At 41.6% G+C, this 21,048-nt stretch overlaps 1 protein-coding gene across 1 annotated transcript; it reads right to left on the bottom strand.

Annotated features, from left to right (window-relative positions):
* Window positions 1-358: 358 nt before the first annotated feature.
* Window positions 359-20,282, bottom strand: tspan7 (tetraspanin 7). Its single transcript, XM_028591320.1, has 7 exons — window positions 20,130-20,282; window positions 13,714-13,902; window positions 13,151-13,246; window positions 12,550-12,705; window positions 12,235-12,318; window positions 4,009-4,094; window positions 359-2,943 (listed from the first exon to the last, which is right to left on the bottom strand). The coding sequence occupies exons 1-6, from the start codon at window positions 20,193-20,195 to the stop codon at window positions 4,026-4,028; spliced, it is 660 nt and encodes a 219-aa protein (XP_028447121.1). The 5' UTR covers window positions 20,196-20,282; the 3' UTR covers window positions 359-2,943; window positions 4,009-4,025.
* Window positions 20,283-21,048: the final 766 nt, after the last annotated feature.

Below are 21,048 nucleotides of genomic sequence, written 5' to 3'. Positions count from 1 at the left end.
CCCCATGTGTAAGCAGGATGGTATTACAATTTAGTATTTACAGGACAACATCAGTTTGGGGAAGGAAAAAATACGTTTCAGAGTGTTGGAAAACATACATTCACTAAATAAATGTTCAGCTTTAAAAGCAAATAGGTTTGAAAAGCCACAACCAAACACAGACCAAAATTGAATACAACATGATCCACAAAATCTAGACGCTCTCTCTATCATGCACGCGCGCGTACACACACACACACACACACACACACACACACACACACACACACACACACACACACACACACACACACACACACACACACACACACACACACACACACACACACACACACACACACACACACACACACACACACACACACACACACACACACAGGTTAGGGACACAGTCAAATAAAAACACAAAACCCCACACAGAGAAAATAACTTGGTAAAACTGTAAACTTAATGTCAACCAAACCATAATAAATATACAGCTAAATTGAAACATCTACATGTGCATGTTATTCTCAACAAAACGTTGGCCACAATTATTTTTCCAGTGCGAGTCCTATAAACTATAACAAATACAGATTAACAGCACAAGGTGCAGAATCAAAACTGTGCACACAACATTTTTTTACCAATTAGCTTATTAGAATGAGAACCATTACATTATATAAATTACATTTCCCATAAATATCTACAAGTGATGATGAGGGTGATGATGGCATGTTGATGCACTACATAGAATACTGTAAATACTAGATGAACACTGTTTGAGTCCTGCGTATCTCTCACGTCGACTTCTGTCACTGTCAACACCCAGCTTTATATTCCAGGAGAAAACAATTGATATGATTTGATATCACCCTAACAGGCTCAAATCTGTGTTTCACTTACCCCTTCTGGTTGAAAAGCTTGTTATCAACACCCAGAATCCTTGTTTTTGTTGTACCTGTAACCACGCCCAACAGTGATGTCAGGTACACCTGTACATCCCTGCAACAAGGTGAGAACTTTAACCATTGGAGATAGACAAAAACAAGATTCTCAGCTGTTGCTTTTTAAAACTTAATCTTAATTTTAATTTAATTAAATTTTTTTATGTACTGAAACGATAACTGAAACATTACTAAGGTGTCAGTATGATTCAAATGACGTGCTTTTTGGGTCATCAAGCAGCATACTTAGTCACATAGAAAGAAATGTCAAATTTCATCTGACAACAGGTGTAACATTATGAATGCCATTGAGAAGAGAGAGTGTGAGCTGTTGTCCCTATTAGTATGATTCACTGCATCTTATGCCTTTCTAAGTTTTTCATCTTGTCTTCAAGTGTGGCCGTTCCAAAAAGCTATAAACACTTCTGCCTTTAGACGACACCTCATAGGAACTACATAGTTTGAAGCATGCAAAATTCAGTTAAAGTTTGCATTGAGTGTTAGGCTTGATTTAGAGTCTGAAATGGCAAGGTCACACCAGCATTTGAACCTGGATTTTGTGGTGAAATAATGGCAAATTATATTAAATGAAATCTAGACTAAATTAGACAAAGTAAATCTGCATTGAGTGTAATTTTGCTGAGCTTTGACAAGCTAATTTGCGCTGTTGACCAATAACAAGTCATTTTGACAGATGTATTACCAGAACTGAGCTTTAAGGCGCTGACACACCAGCCCGATATTCGGCCGTCGGACAGTCCGCTCAAGTTGGCGTCGTTTTGGTGTGTTCCGAGGCACTTTTTTGATCTCGGGGAGCCGACTGATCAGTCCGACTGCCTTTTCTGCCGACGGTCGGTCGTTGGGTTGGTGTATCAGAGCCTTTAGGGGAACAAGTGAGTGCCAACACAGAGTAAGCTATTGTAGCATTTTAGCTGTGTGTTGAATGATGCATCTTTAGTTACCCTTCTCTGTCGGAGTATAAACTTCTCCACGAAATGGGCTCGCAAACAGTTATGAGACAAGAGCCGATGGTACAACTCCGTCTTTTGAATAAACGGTTTGAACTTATCATGTCTTTAGAGTCAGAGATACTGTAACATTACTTTCTGGTGTGACCCGGCCTTCAGTCTATATTGTAACAGATTTGTGTCTCAACTGACATTATGTGTTTGTAATAAGTAAAAAATCTCCAAAAAGAGAGTATCATAAGTGTATGTAGGAGCTGTAAATTAGGGCAAAGTTGAATGTTATTTTAAGTTACTGGGGGGGTTTCAGTCCATTCAGAATCTGTATTATTGTGTATTTATCCCATTAATTGATACTGAATTATAATTTTAACACATAATATATATCATAATCTGCTTTTGGGATAAAATATCCAGTCAAAGAAATAGCGTGCCTGGTTTACAGGTAACAATGTACTAATACAATACTTCCTTTTCTCTCGTTTGTCAGTTTCCTTAGTTTTCATATAAACTTAAACTATCCACCTCAGTACACAAGATCAGTTAAAAAAAATGTCACAACCATAGGAATATACAATGGTGAGCAATAGCAAAGTCAAATGCAAAACTAAACCTATTTATTACATTTTTTAAACTTTCAAGCTTTAGTAACGTCATTCTGTACAAAGATGTGCAGTGGTCTTCTGATGACGGTCGGTGGAGCATGCTGCAGCCAACAGAGAAGCCAAGTTTCACCCAAACGCCTATCTGAGACCAACACCGCCATCAACTCAAACAACTCTGGTCTACCTGCTTGTTGTAGGCTGTATTGATCCGAGATATGTGCTAATGAGCAACTTCTACATCAAGCAGCGGTGGGATGTGTGGTATAGAACGCTTTGATGCAACAGCAGTGAGTCGAGGAATGGTGCTTTACAGTAAGATACATTAAGATATTACATGAAGATCACAGGCAGAGAGAGACGGAGGGAGGTCAATTCCAATTCAGACGTGTGATAGTGTTTTGGGAATTTACTCTCGTCATGTGTCAAGGCTCTTTGTCTCTTCTTCTCCTTAAAAGACAAAATCACAACAGAAAGAAAGAGTTACTTGTGTATTAAAGGTCCAATATGTAATATATTTACTGTATTAAATTAAAAATAACTACCAAAATATGTCACCAGATATTAAGGAAACATGCTAAGTTGAAATACTATTTTCTCTGACAACAATGCTAAAGCCAGTTTTTTCTTCTTTGAAATTTCCTTTCCAGGATGGAATGTCTGTTTTTATTTTGGCCTGTGTGTTGTTGTCAACTGGCCATTTTGACACCCTTGTTGCCAGACATGAAACGCAAACACGCAAAAACAACATGCTGCAGCAGTGGTAGCAGCAACTAGATTGATGGAGAAAGATTCATTCTACCCGACCTAAAAAAACTCTGCATCTTTCTAAACAATTGCATGACCAGATGATGTGGTAAAACACGGGTAAATATTGGAGATGCATTTAAAAGATGGAGACAGCTTACAGCCCAAAAGGACGCAGGGTTGGCGAATTTCCTCCTGAACAGGTAAGCATTGAGCTTTAAGCTAATTTATCACAGCTAACGTTACTCGTAGCCAGGATGGGCATTTTCCGTAATTTCAACATTTGTATGCTCGCAATAAACAATATACAGTACTCGCCGCTATGCTAACACGCTGCTAACTGCTAACATTACCAGAGGACCGGGCAAGTGGGCCACAGCTGTTTACAACCACTGTGACAGACCGCAAGTTGGACTTCCTCATAATGGAAACATGCAGTTTAACTTTGGCAAAACAACCGTATAGCATGAATTGTTGAATGGGGACGTTCTCTACAGGTCGCTCTGCAATGTATGGTATGTTACGTTATGGAATATTCTCGCGGCTATCTTTACTATCGCCAGCTTCACATTTATGATATGTTGGACAGTAAGATGATTCCCACTTTGTTACAAACTGAATTGCAACCATAATGTGTAATGTAGACAAGCAGTGTAGAAAGACGATATGTTTATTCATTTTTTACATAACGGGGTCTGGAAAGTAATAGAAACGAAAATCTCCCCTGTCACGTGTGTGTGTGTGTGTGTGTCTGTGTGTGTCTCTCACCTGCCACGTCACATCAGCTAAACCATCTCATACTGATTGGCTGTGATGATCCTGGACAGACAGCAGGCCAGCAACATGCCAATCAGCTGAAAGATAGACAGAGAAGGCTTTTGGTTTATTTCACGTTTGGTTTTCAAAACATTTTCTGAAAATGAAGACGTCATTTCCTTTGACAACTTCGCATTCTTCTCCAGGAACCATCACCTTATCGTGGTGGAGAGGTTTGTGTGTCCCTATGAACCTGAGGGCTGTGTTATCTGGAGCTTTGTGCTCCTGGTAGGGCCTCCCAAGGAAAAGTGGTCTCAGGTGAGGGGCCAGACAAAGAATGGTTCATAAAACCCTATGAGTCATTGAGGAAGAGGTGAAGTTACCCTGCCCGGAGGAAGCCCGGGGCCCCCGTCTGGAGCCAGAAGGAGGGCTCGTCAGCGAGCGTCTGGTGGCCGGGTTTGCCACGGAGCCCGGTCGGGCACAGCCTGAAGAAGCAATGTGGCAACTCTCTCTCCATCCCATGGGCCCACCACCTGTGGGAGGAACCGCTGGGGTCGGCTGCGCTGCCACATGGGTGGCAGAAAAGGTCAGGGGCCTCGACGGACCAGACCCGGGCAGCAGACGCTGGCTCTGGGCACGTGGAATGTTACCTCTCTGTGGGGGAAGGAGCCGGAACTGGTGCGGGAGCGCTACCGGTTAGATCTGGTGGGGCTTACCTCTACGCACAGTCTCGGTTCTGGAACCATACTCCTGGATAGGGGTTGGACTCTTTTCTTCTCTGGAGTTGCCCAGGGTGTGAGGCGCCGGGCGGGTGTGGGGATATTCACAAGCCCCCGGCTGAGCGCCGCTACATTGGAGTTTACCCCAGTGGACGAGAGGGTCGCCTCCCTACGCCTGCGGGTTGTGGGGCAGAAAACTCTGACTGTTGTTTGTGCATATGCACCAAACAAGAGTTCTGAGTATTCGGCCTTCTTGGAGACCTTGAGTGGTGTCCTGCAAGGACCCCAGTGGGGAACTCCATAGTTTTGCTGGGGGACTTCAACGCGCACGTGGGCAATGATGGAGACACGTGGAGAGGCGTGATTTGGAGGAACGGCCTCCCTTATCTAAACCAGTGTGGTTGTTTGTTGTTGGACTTCTGTGCTAGTCATTGATTTTCTATAACGAACACCATGTTCGAACATAGGGATGCTCATAAGTGTACTTGGTACCAGAGCACCCTAGGCCAAAGGTCAATGATCGATTTTATAATCGTTTCATCTGATATGAGGCCGTATGTTTTGGACACTTGGGTAAAGAGAGGGGCAGAGCTGTCAACCGATCACCATTTGGTGGTGAGTTGGGTCAAGGGGTGGGGGAAGACTCTGGACAGACCTGGTAAGCCCAAACGGGTAGTTCGGGTAAATTGGGAACGTCTGGAGGAGGCCACTGTCCAACAGACTTTCAACTCACACCTCCGGCGGAGCTTTTCGTGCATCCCTGTGGAGGCTGGGGGCATTGAACCCGAGTGGACAATGTTCAAAGTTTCCATTGCTGAAGCTGCGGCGAGGAGCTGTGGTCTTAGGGTCTTAGGTGCCTCAAGGGGCGGTTACCCATGAACACCGTGGTGGACACCGGTGGTCAGGGAAGCCGTGTGACTGAAGAAGGAGTCTTTCCGGGATATGTTATCCCAGAGGACTCCGGAGGCAGTTGCAGGGTACCGAAGGGCTGCAGCCTCTGCCGTGAAAGAGGCAAAGCAGCGGGTGTGGGAGAAGTTTGGAGAAGACATGGAGAAGGACTTTCGGTCGGCACCAAGGTGCTTCTGGAAAACCGTTCGCCACCTCAGGAGGGGGAAGCGGGGAACCATCCAAGCTGTGTACAGTAAGGATGGGACACTGTTGACCTCAACTGAGGAGGTAATAGGGCGGTGGAAGGAGCACTTTGAGGAACTCCTGAATCCGACTAATACGCCCTCTATGTTAGAGGCAGAGCTGGAGGATGATGGGGGATTGTTGTCAATTTCCCAGGCGGAAGTCACTGATGTAGTCAAACAAGTCCACAGTGGCAAAGCCCCTGGGATTGATGAGATCCGTCCAGAAATGCTCAAGGCTCTGGGTGTGGAGGGGCTGTCTTGGTTGCCATTCCTCTTCAACATTGCGTGGAAGTCTGGGACAGTGCCAAAGGAGTGGCAGACCGGGGTGGTGGTTCCCCTTTTCAAAAAGGGGGACCAGAGGGTGTGTGCCAATTACAGGGGTATCACACTTCTCAGCCTCCCTGGTAAAGTCTACTCCAAGGTGCTGGAAAGGAAGGTTCGTCTAATAGTCGAACCTCGGGTTGAAGAGGTACAATGTGGATTCCGTCCTGGTCGTGGAACAATGGACCAGATCTTTACGCTCGCAAGGATCCTGGAGGGAGCCTGGGAGTATGCCCATCTGGTCTATATGTGTTTCGTGGATTTGGAGAAGGGGTATTACCGGGTCCCCCAGGAGATACTGTGGGAGGTGCTGCGGGAGTATGGGGGTCTCTTCCCAGGGCCATCCAATCTCTGTACAACCAAAGTGAGAGCTGTGTCCGTGTTCTCGGCAGTAAGTCGGACTCGTTTCAGGTGAGGGTTGGCCTCCACCAGGGCTGCGCTTTGTCACCAATCCTGTTTGTAATATTTATGGAAAGGATATCAAGGCGTAGTCGGGGTGGGGAGGGGTTGCACTTCGGTGGGCTGGGGATCTCATCGCTGCTCTTTGCAGATGATGTGGTCCTGATGGCATCATCAGCCTGTGACCTTCAGCACTCACTGGATCGGTTCTCAGCCGAGTGTGAAGCACCTCTAAATCTGAGCCCATGATTCTCAGCAGGAAACCGATGGAGTGCCTACTTCAGGTAGGGAATGAGTCCTTACCCCAAGTGAAGGAGTTAAAATACCATGGGGTCTTGTTCGCGAGTGAGGGGACAATGGAGCGGGAGATTGGTCGGAGAATTGGCGCAGCGGGTGCGGTATTACATTCAATTTATCGCACCGTTGTGACGAAAAGAGAGCTGAGCCAGAAGGCAAAGCTCTCGATCTACCGGTCAGTTTTCGTTCCTACCCTCACCTATGGTCATGAAGGCTGAGTCATGACGAAAGAACGAGATCCAGGTTACAAGCGGCCGAAATGGGTTTCCTCAGGAGAATGACTGGCATCTCACTTAGAGATAGGGTGAGAAGCTCAGTCATCCGTAAGGAGCTCGGAGTAGAGCCGCTGCTCCTTCTCGTCGAAAGGAGCCAGTTGAGGTGGTTCGGGCATCTGGTAAAGATGCCTCCTGGGCGCCTCCCTAGGGAGGTGTTCCAGGCAGGTCCAGCTGGGAGGAGGCCTCGGGGAAGACCCAGGACTAGTTGGAGGGACTATATTTCCAACCTGGCCTGGGAACGCCTCGGGATCCCCAAGTCAGAGCTGGTTAATGTGGAGCTGCTCCCCCTGCGACCCGACACCGGATAAGTGGACGAAGATAGATGGATGGATGGATGGAACTTCGGATTCCTGTTGTAAGGACTGATAGTGCTACTAGCAGTGTTGAGAAAGTTCACTTTCTACATGAACTAGTTCAAAGTTCAGTTCACAAATTTTAAAATGAAGTAGTTCAGTTCAAACTAAGTTCACAGTTCCAAAAATGAACTAGTCCATAGTTCTTTTTTCCATATGTTGCTGCAAGCTATTATTTTTCAAAATTGAAAGGCTAGAAGGGTGCTTCAGTTCAATGTGCCGTTTCAGGTTTGCTGTGGATGTGACTAAAGTGCGGATTTTCTTTTTGAAAGGCGGGGGCAAAGTTTTTTTCCCATCCTCACCGACCTTGTCATAAAACTTGTTTAAATGATCATATGAGGCCTCCTTGCTGCTTTGTCACCTACATGCTGCTGTCGTCTACATGCTGCTTTTTGTTTTGATGACGCATGCAGCGGTGCGACACTGGTGGCTGGTGTTGCCAGATTGGGTGTTTTTTCCGCTACATATTAAGGCCTGTTTACGGTGTGTTATAGTCAGGTTTTCGCCTGGAAGGCTCTATAGAAATCTGGCACCCTATTGAACGAAGTTAAACTGAGAGCGTGCTGTTCACCAACACCAGAATGAACGAGTTAACAGTAACGTTCATCAGGTGGTAATACAGTACGTTCAGTTCACGTTCGGTCAAAATATGAACGAGTTCATGAACTATCATTCAATGAACGCGTTCAGGCACAACACTGGCTACTAGTATCTCCTTCCTCCCACTAGCATTGTTATTTGGTTGTTACGCTGATGATATCCAGTTCTATGTCTCTTTTAAGCCTGAGACTGACAAACTGACTGTTTGGCACAATTGTCTGACTTCCATTAATGACTGGATGGCAAACAACGTTTTACAGTTCATTGCAGATAAGACTGAGGTCCTTATGGTTTTCCCTATTTGTATCATTCACTGCATCTTATCCCTTTCTAAGTTTTTCATCTTGCCTTCAAGTGTGACCGTATCAAACAGCTATAAACACTTCTGCCTTTAGACGACATTTTATACAAACTACGTGGTTTGAAGCATACTAAATTTAGTTTAAGTTTTTATTGAGTGTTAGGTTTGATTTAGAGCCTGAAATGGCAGGGTCACACCAGCATTTGAACCTGGATTTTGTGACGAAATAATGGCAAATTATATTAAATGAAATCTAGACTAAATTAGACAAAGTAAATCTGCATTGACTTCAATTTTGCGGAGCTTTGACAAGCTAATTTAACTTATTGTTGCTTCAGATAATACAGTTGCTCAGTGTTTGGAATCCCTTTCTTCAACTGTAGTCTGATCTCAAAAACCTGTATTACATTTGATCATGCTATGGATTGTGATCTATATCAAATCATTGACCTGCAAATGTTTCTTCCAATTAAGAAACATTGCCAAACTCAGGTCTGTTGTCTCACAATCTGAGCTAGAGATGATCATTCACGCTTTTGTATAATCCCGGGCAGACTGCAATTCCCTTTTCACCTGTCTCAGCAAGTTGTCCCTGGACCATCTATAACTGGTTAAGAACGCTGCTGAAAGGCTGTTGACCAGGACAACTTACATCAATTCCATCTTACCCTCTTTACATTTGCTTCCTATCAAGTTCAGGATTCATTTAATGTTTGTTGTTCTGACATATAGCGCCATGCATGATCAGGCACCTGTTTGCATCTCTGACCCTCTCCATCCTTATAATATCAGTTGGTCACTTAGGTCTTCTGACCAGGGCTTACTGGTTGTCCCTCACGCTTAACTAAAACCAAAAGGTGACCCGTGCCTTTGGAGTGATGGCTCTGACACTGTGGAACGCCCTTCCTATTGTCATACATTCCGGATCTCTGTTGACACTTTTAAAGGGGTGATAGAATGATTCTATAGAGTATTTCACACTGTTCTTTATGGTCTCCTAATGGGGTATGTAACATTGGTTGGGCTGAAAATGGCCTGGTTGATATTTTATTGGCCCTTATGCATCCCTTATGCAGGCCCTATTTGTAACAAGAGCTTTTCTTCCAAATATGGTATGCTCGTGAATATTTAGATGAGCTGCGCGCTGATTGGTTGAGCGAATTGCCATAGGCAGACATTAGAGATGCGCACAGATTGGTTGAGCGAATCCCCAATACACACATATTAGAGAAGCGACAGAATCTCATATTCCAGACACTGCAATGTTTCATTACCAAATTCACTTCTGAGACTTTTTTTATGTGATAAATCAACTATATAAAGCTCAAATATGGGCAGTTTTACGAAAATTGATGGCTAATTGCAAATATGGTAAGACTGTGTGTCGGACTTCAGCGGCGGTGCTGCTGCCTCGCCGCACGGCTTGCCTTCCTTCACAGACCCCGGCCTGCTGTGAGCTCCGTTAGGCTGGCAGCCCTGACAGAGCTCCAGTGCCTGTAACTCCCCTCTTCCTGCTAGCTAAATGGCCCGTTGTGTGAGAGTGAGAGCGCGGTCAGCGAGCTTGTTACACCAGCAATCTCTTACCACATGTTAAACGCAATGTCACGCCACTTAGCTATACAACATATACCTAAATGTCTTATAAAGCTTACAACGGTGTCCGATTTCAAGTTGATTAATATTTGTATATATATATATATATATATATATATATATATATATATAAGTTTAGCTAGGTGTTTCGTTAGCTGCGACTGTCCCTTCAATCCTATCTATGTGTAGCTACAAATCACGGATAGTTAGCTTCATTTTTGGTCGTAATTAGAGTATATTTACAGTTTGAATTTCGTCACGCCACTTACACAACATCTAACTAAATGTTTTATAAAGCTAACAACGGTGTCCGATTTCAAGTTAATGAATATTTGTGAGCTGTAAGGGTTTTGTTAGCTGCGACTGTCCCTACAATCCTATGTGTACAGATTGCGGCTAGTTAGCTTCATTTTTGGTCGTAATTCGAGTATATTTACAGTTTGAATTTCGTCACGCCACTTATAAAACATCTAACTAAATGTTTTATAAAGCTAACAACGGTGTCTGATTTCAAGTTAATGAATATTTGTGAGCTGTAAGGGTTTCGTTAGCTGAGACTGTCCCTTCAATCCTAGCTGTGTGTAGCTACAAATCACGGATAGTTAGCTTCGGCTTTTCTCTGTCAGAGCACCAGCGTTTAGTAATCCATTAGCCAAAAACCGGTGACTTTGCGCAGGTATGGAGTGCTGTGGGCTGCCAGTCGTAACGGAGCTCAATCGAGCTCAGAGCAGGCCGGGGTCTGTGAAGGAAGGCAGGCCCGGGCGGTGAGGCAACAACACAGGCAGCACCGGCGCTGAACTCCGACACACAGTTGGACAAAATTTGCAATTAGCCATCCATTTTCATAAAACGGCCCATATTTGAGCTTTACATAGTTGATTTCTTGCATAAAAAAGTTTCAGAAGTGAATTTTGTAATGGAATAGCAGAGATCTGCGCAACCTAGATTCGGAAGACTACCTGATCTCAGGTTAGTTGTGTAGCCTATGTAAATGTTGGGGCGAGACTGTTCTCTTAAGGTTCCGGATTTTGAGATGCTTACACAAGCAACTAGCTTTGTTGAGATTCGCCTATTTTCAGCGGCAGTTTCAAAATATGAGATTTTCATAGTAAAGGGGTGTGTATGGGACTTTGAGCTTCTATGTATGTCTTATTTACCCACTGAACTGTCGTTATTCAACTATGACAGGGTAAAATCAGTTTTGCATTCTATCACCCCTTTAAAAAGCAGCTGAAATCTCACCTATTTGAACTGGCCTTTGTCTCATGTGTATAATTTTATACAATTAATAAATATAATTATTTTACTCATTTTTTAAATTCTTGTTCTTTTTGGTCTTATTTTCAACACTTTTACCCTTATGAAGCACTTTGTGACATGTTCTGTAAAAGGTGCTATATTAAAAGAACATTATTATTGTTACATGTATTTGTTGAGAAGAACAATACTTTTATACAATTAATAAATATTATTTTACTCATTTTTTAAATTATTGTTCTTTTTGTTGTTTTTTGTCTTATTTTCAACAATTTTACCCTTATGAAGCACTTTGTGACATGTTCTGTAAAAGGTACTGTATAAAAAACATTATTGTTGTATATGTATTTGTTGAGAAGAAAAAAAAAAAAAAAGGATATGAGCCTGTGCATTTTGTCTAAAGTTGAATTTCAAAAAACTTGAACTAGAAACTACTTGTTTCATGCAATTGCCCTTTTTCGCAGCAGAGATTTTGATTGGTCATAGTTATAACAACACAGGTGTTACTAATTCCATTACTGGAATTGTTGGGTCTTTGTAAATTATAGAGTGTGGTCTATCTACTATCTACTCTATCTGTAAAGTGTCTTGAGATAACTCTTTTTATGATTTGACACTATAAATAAAATTGAATTGAATTAACGATGGCTATGTTTTGTTCAAGAGTGCCAGTAAGCCATGACAGTGTGACAGTGAGCCAGCATGAACAACACTAGGACCCTGAAACTAAAACAGCTAAATGGAATTCAGCCATCATTTATTTTATTTTTTAAACTTGTGCTTTTCCTTCAGGTCAAAATTTCTTTCACAAAAAGACCATTTAAACAATATCTCTTCTTTTTTTCTATAAAGCAATCTGTGTCTGTTCATCTTATTAGCAATTGTCTGGCTTGTTTTCAGTAATCATGTCTCTATATTAAACTTGTTAATAATTTATTAATGCTAAAAAACATCATCACCTGCAAAACATTAACTTTTTTCAACTCTTACCTGTGAGAAGGCAATCCCAAACGTCACTCCTGCAATGATGGCCATGTTGGTCTCCATGAATGAAGTGACCAGCTCATAGCAGCCCTGAAACACAGGGGGCATGTTAGTTTGCAGAGGAGGGTACAGGGACGTGTTATATGTTATATGTGCAAATTAGGGGCAAGATGGATATCTGGGAGACTATCTGAGGCAGTTGTTAGTGTATGGAGGAGGGAGATGGTTTTAAAAGGTCAGATGTAAATACAGTTATGTTCTGAATGGTGAGATTCATAAACTACATAAAGTACCGAGCAGAAAATACAACGACATACTGACCTGGTGGTAGACCTTGCTCAAGGCTAGAGTTGCATTGCGGAGGTCTTCTGGTTTGCAGTCAGAGGAGTTAAAGCAGCAGCTGGCAGGAATGCCGTTGGATGGGTAATACACACTGCCAAACCAACTAGTGTAGTTATACACTCCACAGCAACGCAGCTTGAAATTCACAGAAAAAGAGAAAGCATAGAAATTAAATGAGGAAATGAGGATTAAAAGAGAAGGCTGGTAGTATTTTGATATGTTTTTTTTAAAGAACAGATAATTTACACTATCCAAACAGGACTATTTTCAACCACGGTTTAATATATATTTGGTTACTCATTTTTTATTTATATTTAAAGACTCAAAATAAACTTCTTTTGGACAAAAAAGCTCTTTGGTACAGACAAATAGGCTATATAAGGCTTTGGCTACACAGACTTGTTAGTAGCATAAATACATTTTAGTTTTTGGTCTTCATGAGATTTTTTGACAATAAGAAAATAGATTTGCTATCCTTTAGAAAAATCAAACATTTAGTGTTCAGGGTTGCTTTTTGGTGTGCTGCTGATGCATGTATTAACCGTTTCACCTTGATGCTTTTGTGTCAAGGGGGACTTACCGTGTGCTGCAAGTAATCAACAGCACGGCTCGCCTCATCCTCAGCGTTGTAATTCAGAACTGCATCAGTGTATGTCCTGTGAAAGGTTCCCTTTATCTGCAGAATGCAAACACATACGCACAGTTAACAGCACATACACGTTGACAGCACAAGAGTGCTTTACACAGCGTTAGTGTGAGACTTGTTGTCACGTGGTGTGTTGCATGCATGCTGACCTCATGGCGAAACACAAATCCAGAGATCCCAGCCACTAACTCAGCAAGGAAGACGAGCGACAGAAACATGGCATACTACAGAGAGAGAAGGAAGAGGGAGATTTGCATAGTTTGCATGAAAACCCTCTGCCTTAGTACATCATTTGCCTATGCTCACACACACACACACACACACACACACGATCACCATTAACTGTAAGAAGTGCCCTGTAGAATCTATTGGATTTCTGATCCCTCTCCACAGGATAGAGGTCAACCATTATTCCCTTTATAATGTGACTCGAGGCTAATTAAGCAGCATCTCTCCAAGCAACAAGGCACCTCATCCTTCCCCCTACATCATCTCACCAGCTTCAGCATCCATGGGCTTCCTCTGCAGGTGGCAAAGCATCCAAACAGGCCAAAAACGATGATGACGGTCCCGGTGCCGATGAGGACGTACGGGGAGTTGGTGGAGTTGTCGGCTATCAGAGAGATGTACGGGCCCAGCATCACCTTCCCCCATATTCCCACTGCCAGCAGGATGGCTCCTGTTATCTAGAGGGTGGGAGTTGGAGAGATGGATGTAACAAGAATGAAAGCAGGGAACAGGCCTTTATCTCTGCACTTCTGCGAGATTACAATAGCTGTGTTTTAGCAGCCGTGGCGAGGGGGAGGAGAAGAAAGTGGATCAAGGTGGAACAAAAAAGCAGAGCAATTAGAGTAAGGAGGAGGAGACGGCAGACAGGAGACACAAATTCATATGCCGTTTGGGATAGCAATCACCTGCTATCCCCTTTATGAATATGCCTGCACAAACACACAGACAGAAAGAGAGAGAGAGAAAAAAAGGGGACATATCAAAGAAGCTCTTTGATCAGAGGCGAAACGCTTCCTCCTGTTGCGCCTATCTTAGCATTTCAAATGAAGGCTGCAGATAAAAGAGGGTGTTGTACGAGGCAGCTGAAGCGGCGTGTGTCTCAGCTGGGTATGTCTTACTGGCATTGGAAAGAGAGCGGGGTGTGGAACGGCTGCTGATGATCTGACTCTGGCGAGGGCCAACTCATCATCCTAACCTCCCTCCTTTCCAAGAGGAGGCTGTTCGCCGTCCTGCTGCCAGCCCTTCTGACTAGAGGGAGCCGTCTGTACAAAATGTCTCTGTGCACCCTGGAACCTCGAAAACGGATGACAAGAATGCGCTCAGCTCTTAGCAGAAAATGAGCCAGTATGACTGAAACAGCAATGACTCCATCAGTTTTGCTCTTTGAATAAATGTTCCCTCTTAACAATTAGTCAACAATGTCCTGAGGCTTAATGTCACGTTAGGTAAAAATGACAATAATGTATGATTAACAAAAAAAAAAAACACATTATATTCTGTATTTGCATAAACTTAGGCTGCCATGCCTCATTTAAGCTCTGACTATAGCTTACTGTAAACAGGTCTCTGCAGATTAATGACTGTGTTAACAACATTTGCACTTTGCCCCGTTGGCAGAAAGTGCACATAATGACAGGGCAAAGGTTTCTGACCATGACAAATCACCAGTCTGTCCTTTGCCGTATTGTTCTAGATTTGGTCTACCACAGGTATAAGTAGCCTTTTAGACTTTACCACAGTGAGAGTGGTTTGAAAATTGCTACTACTAGCTGTGAAAAATTGATCATGCAAACTTCCACACATGAATTTCCATATCAACACTAAGACACACAAGGACGATGAGTTTCAGCTGAGGGTGAAATGATAAAGAAAGGTTACCTTGAGAAAAAACACACATACACACTGGCAGCTCCTGAGGAAACCATAAGCTAAAAGTAACTATGTTTTGAAATTACATTACATGGGTTTAAGGCCGCAATTAACGATTATTTTTAGTATTGATCACTCTTTTTTATGTCTTGAAATGATGTATTTATAACATAAACATGTAGCTGTGGTTTCTATTACGTAAGCAAAACCTAAAAATGGGTATTATTGACAAGCTGTGGGCAGTTAGATGCGAGGTAGATAAATCCTTAGTGGCACGACATTTGATGGGAGTGAGAACTGAAAAGAGTAGATTCTTTTTAATTATTATTATTTTTGCCATTTTAGGCCTTTATTTTTGACAACTTAGACATGAAAGGGGAGAGAGAGAGAGTGGGAATGACATGCAGCAAAGGGCCGCAGGTTGGAACCAAACCCGCGCCCGCTGCGTTGAGGACCAAGCCTCTGCATATGGGTACACACTCTACTACTGGAGCTGCTGTGTACACGGATTACATTTTCTATGTGTCTTTTGTTTGTTCAGCAGTGTAAAAACTCTACGCACTAGTGCTGTAGCTATTAGTGAGGCTCTAGTCTATATCCACGACGTTCCATTTCCAGGATTGCTCTGTTGCCGCCAGAAATTCTGCAGGGTTAATCCAGACAGCTAGCTAGACTATCTGTCCAATCTGACTTTTCTGTTGCACGACTAAAACAACTTTTGAACGTACACGTTCCACCAAAACAAGTTCCTTTCCGATACTATTTTGCAGCGGCACCGTGGCTTTGCCTGGTGCTTAGCGCCGCCCATGACGATGATGATTAGTTTAAAGAAATGCCAATAAACCAGAGCACGTTTTTCTCCCATCCCAGGATGCTGTGTGGACTAGCCAGACCATCATCCGCAGCGCTGTGAAGGAAGGTCTGGCAAAGCGAGACTAGTGAGGCTCTGTCTACTGATTACAAATGCTAAACGGTAAAATGGTAAACATGGTCAAAGACTAAGGTACTCTCCTGGCTCCACATGCTCATCTAAACTGACAATCACAGATGCAATTTGCTTAACTTTTTGGCCACTTGGTGGCAGCAGTAAAACAGCAATATTAGCATTGACTTGGACTCGTGTTTCTGGTCACCTGATACACGTAAGTCCAATATTCACTTTCTTTTAGCTCTGTTTTGGTCTCAACCAACTCCTGAGGGAAATATCTGGCTCTTTAGCTACTCAATGCTCCACTACTATCGGAAATATAAAAAACATTGATTAATGCTGCTTTAACTAGTCAGTCTATCTTAGGTTGTTCTTGGCCCATATTAAATATTTTACAAGGGCAATATAGACCTACTTATCCTTAGCAAATTCAATTATACAGAATATTAATTTACAAATATTCCTCCAATAAATTATCACATTTAATAGTGAAACTGAACACTTTTGTTTGAAAGTGGAGGAAATTATCTATCACAGTACATTGATTGTATTTTTTTAATCCCAATATTTATATACATATATTGTGACAAGGTAAGATATTGACAAACTGTTAATGGATAACAAATAAAGACAGGAATGTCTGTTAATGGCTAATGCAGTAAATTAAATACCTGACAAATAAAGGTAGGCTACTTTATCAAATTGATGCAAAAATCCAAAACTGCCATAAACCAGTTTTGCTCATTGATTTGTAACCTTGCCCACAATTTGCTAATACAGTGGTTCTCAAGCTGAGGCTTGGAGCCCCCAAGCAGTCGTAAAATAAATCTGAGGGGTCAAAAAATGACAGAGAAGCAGAACAACTCACTTTCTTCTACATAAAATGTTAATTTTTCTGACTTTTTACTAATCTTTGCTTTTTGCTTGTGAATTACTAGTTAGTTTTACATCTTTAGGCCACTAAAAAGTATTAATACAACACAATTTGAATATTTGATTGAATAGGCCACCATGCATTTAACACCATTATGCAGACATTTTATTGCAGCATGTGACGAGAGGTTGGCCTAAGACGCAGAGATATTAAAGGGATGGATATTGAGGTATTTAAATGGTACGTCAAAATCTCTGACGACGATAGACTAATCTATATCGTGTCGCGTTATGTATGCCAAATGAATGTAATCTAAAGTAATCAATTGATCGTTTCATCTATAAAATGTCAGAAAATTAGAGTAGTAAAGTGTGAGGAAATGAAGTCGAAGAAGTAGGGGCAAGTCATCTAGACTTCATGTGTGCTGCTGAATCCCAAACAGCTTCAGGCCTCCTTTCTCCTCCCTGGAGCAGAGAACCCCCCACCCTCATGCATGTTTTGTTTGAAATTCAATGCTAGGCCGGCCACCCTGAGAGTTTAAAACAGGTCACCCCTCTTCCCTCCTCCTCCTCCTCCTCCTCCTCTTCTTCTTCCTCCCCAGGCCTAATAAAGCAACAGAAGGTGCGATGACAAAATATGCTGGCGAGGACACCACACAGACTCTACCACATGCTCTGCATATGACCGTCCAGTGTATGCAAAGTATGGCGACGTAGCTATTCACACTTAAGACATTATTCGCCACGACAAGCTGATGACAGTGAAACCATGGCCCGACATTAAAGGCAGCTCTCCCACTGCCAGCGAACCGCTCCATTGCTTCACCCCTCAGGGTTGAATGGAGCCACAGAGCTGTGAGACCCTTCTGCACTTTAGACATCTGAAACCTGATGCTGTAGATGTAAGGGAGCGCAAAGAGACGCTCCTATCCCGACTAAATATAAAAGTGCATATCAGTGACACAGGCACATGTCTGCAATGCAGGGAGATACACAGCACAGCTTTGCTTTTTAAGCCTTTGTAAACACAGAACAGAAATGCTGATTTCAGCTTCTGTGTTTCCACCCAGACTTTCTTCTGCAATGTTAGGGGTTATTTTAGAAAAGCAGAGAAAATACTCCTCAGATTCTTAACACATTATGGACAGATAAATCTCTTTCACATGTTCTCTTATAAGATCATCCCACCCTGGCGATGCCTGATTGCTATCAGAAATCGGCCTATAACCCAGAATTACTGCATGGTCAAAACCACACTAAATTAATCAACCTGCTTGTCAGTCACACAGTACTGTTGTTATATGTTGTCTTACGTATTCATATTATTGCTTGCCCAAATGCTAGATCATATGTGAAGACTCATCTGGTAGGCTAATCAAAAAGTAAACAAAGACATATCCAAAGCAGCCAAAACCAAACAGTGAATATGAAAATATTATTTCACTTCTCAAGTTAATCTCAAAAGTAATTTATCCCAAAATTGGAAGCAGATTTATTTGGTTTGAGAGAGGCTTTCTGAAGTGATCTGCTGGCTCAAATCGTGAGGACACTTACTAAACGGAGTGAAAATATGAGCAGAATCTATTCTTCAAATGACTGTTGTTATATAGGCTACTGCTTGCTCAGCATTATGAACACAGCATTTTTATGAATTTCAAATCAAGTAGTCCACACACACTGATAATCGCAAGATCCCCAAAACATGTTGCCTGCTTTTTGTTCACATGGTTTGTAAACAAAAAAATAAAAAATTACTGGGAGCTTTTCCTCTGTAGACAGAATATTAGAAACACTGGCAACTATTTTGATAATCATTTAAGCCATTTATCAAGCATACTCACAATTTTATTGATCCAGTTTCTCTAATGTGAGGATTGCTTACATTATAGTAAATTAAATATCTTTGGGTTTTGGACAGTGGGTCAGAGAAAATGACACATTTGTAGACATCATTTTAGGCTTTAAGATTGTGAAAAACTTTTTGAGACAATTTTCTAATCTAAAACTGAGAAAAACTTTGACAGATCAATCAATAACACATATTGAATACAACACAACCACAAAGTACAACCTCAAAATTTTGTGTCAGCAAACATACAACTACAGTAGTAGTAGTCTCTTTGAGGTGCTTGAGTATTTCTATGTTACTTCAATTTTTACTCCATTACATTTTGGAAGCCTATATTGTAGGTTACTATTTACTCCACTACATTTATCTGAAAAAGTGACGCTTACTCATTAATGTATAAATAATTATAATCCAGTGATATAAAAATTCTTCGGAAATGGGCATAATGAGTACTTTTACTTATGTTAATATAGCCTACTTTTACCTAAGTAAGATTATGAATGCATGACTTCTACTTTTAACAGAGTATTTTTACACTGTAATATTGCTACTCTCGAGCTGCTACAACATAAAAATGCTGCTTACATCTTAATGCATAAATAATCATTAAATATAATATGTACTCACAGAGACCATTATGCTGCAAAAAAAGGTACTTTTGCTTTTGCTGATAACACTTACTAATAATACTACTTTTACTTAAGTAAGGTTTTGAATGCAGGACTTTCATTTGTAATGAGTATTTTTACACTGTGGTATTGCTATTTAACACCTGAGTACTTCTTTCATCACCAAGTGTTTCTGTTTTTCTGGACACTCAGTTTAACGCACTTTTAAACATTTTCTATAGTGTTCCTATAGGAATTAATAGGTTTGCTGGGGTATTGGCATTGCGTATGGGAGTATATACTAAGGGTGCAAGGTCCCTTTAAGAATCTATAGCAACGACCCCAAAATGTAACGTTAGCTACATTATGTGGTGAGAAAATGGGTTTTAAACGGGCCGTATCAAACAGACTAGGCCCTTAACGTCAGACAGAGAAATCGTTGCGGTGATGTTGCCATCCTCTTCCGCGCTGACTGACAACAACCATGATGCTATGTGTGCTATGTAGTCACACCACTGACCGCCCGGCAGCCATACATGTAATGCAACTTTAAGCTTTACACAATTAATAGAATACAAGACGATAGGATCCACATTTTAAACGTTAAATTAAGAATGCGATTTTTATTTAGCGTTATATTCACAAAACAGCATGATTCCGTCGATGATGCTGCCACTGTCCAGCCCTTCATCGCGCACAACAATAAAAAAAATAACAAAAAACATTATGGTGCAATATAAAAAAAAAAAGAAAAACAGAAAACGAAAAGCTACATACCCAAAACACGAAGGAGTATACGATGAGGAGGGTTTTAAGGCAGGTGATGACCGGTTTAGTCTCCATTCTGGAACGTACGTTAGACCCACTGTGCGATAATAACGGGGAAAAAAAAAACGTCTCTGCGAACTGTCGCGTTGCAACCGTGCGCTGATGCAGCCACACAGCGCGTCACTGGAGACACGCACCACTCAGCCAGAGCGTTACATTATCATCAATTTATGTCGTATCAAATGATAGTATCGATCATTTTAGAGACAAATCAATGATGTGCCCACTATGGTTTCCCCTCCAAAAGCATAATAAAGGTTCATCAAGGTTTTTGTGTGTAGGCCTAAGAGTAGCAGTGATGGAAAGTAGCCTACATTGACTCAAGTACTGCATTCAAGCATAATTTGAGGTACTTTACTTGAGTATTTCTATTTTATGCTACTTTATAGTTAATTTCCACTACATTATGGAGGCCATAGGCCTATTACTCCACGACACTTATCTGACAGTAGGCTATAGGCTATAAATTACTATAGTTACTTTGCAGATTCAGATTATTAATACAAAATATAATTAGCACATGAATTATAACGTAGTATAGAAGTAGGCTATAAATTTGTCAAAATTATGCCCACCTTTACCAGCTGCAACATGATGCACACATGAATGCATCAATAATTATAATGGAATTATTATTCTGAAATAGGACATTCTGTATAATAGTACATTGGGTACTTCAAATACATATTGATTCTAATACTTTTAATTAAGTAACAATTTGAACGCAGGACTTTTACTTGTAACATATCTACACTGTTGTATTGCTACTTTTACTTAAAGTAAAATATCTGAGTATGTTGCACTTTAAAATTGACATGAATTTGGATATTTTAATGCATGATATTTTATAAACCGGTTATAGGTTTGT

Source organism: Perca flavescens, chromosome 11 (genome assembly GCF_004354835.1).
Source record: "Perca flavescens isolate YP-PL-M2 chromosome 11, PFLA_1.0, whole genome shotgun sequence".
Classification (NCBI taxonomy): domain Eukaryota; kingdom Metazoa; phylum Chordata; class Actinopteri; order Perciformes; family Percidae; genus Perca; species Perca flavescens.
Note: the sequence above shows the minus strand (reverse complement) of the source record. Positions and strands in the feature narration are given on the sequence as shown.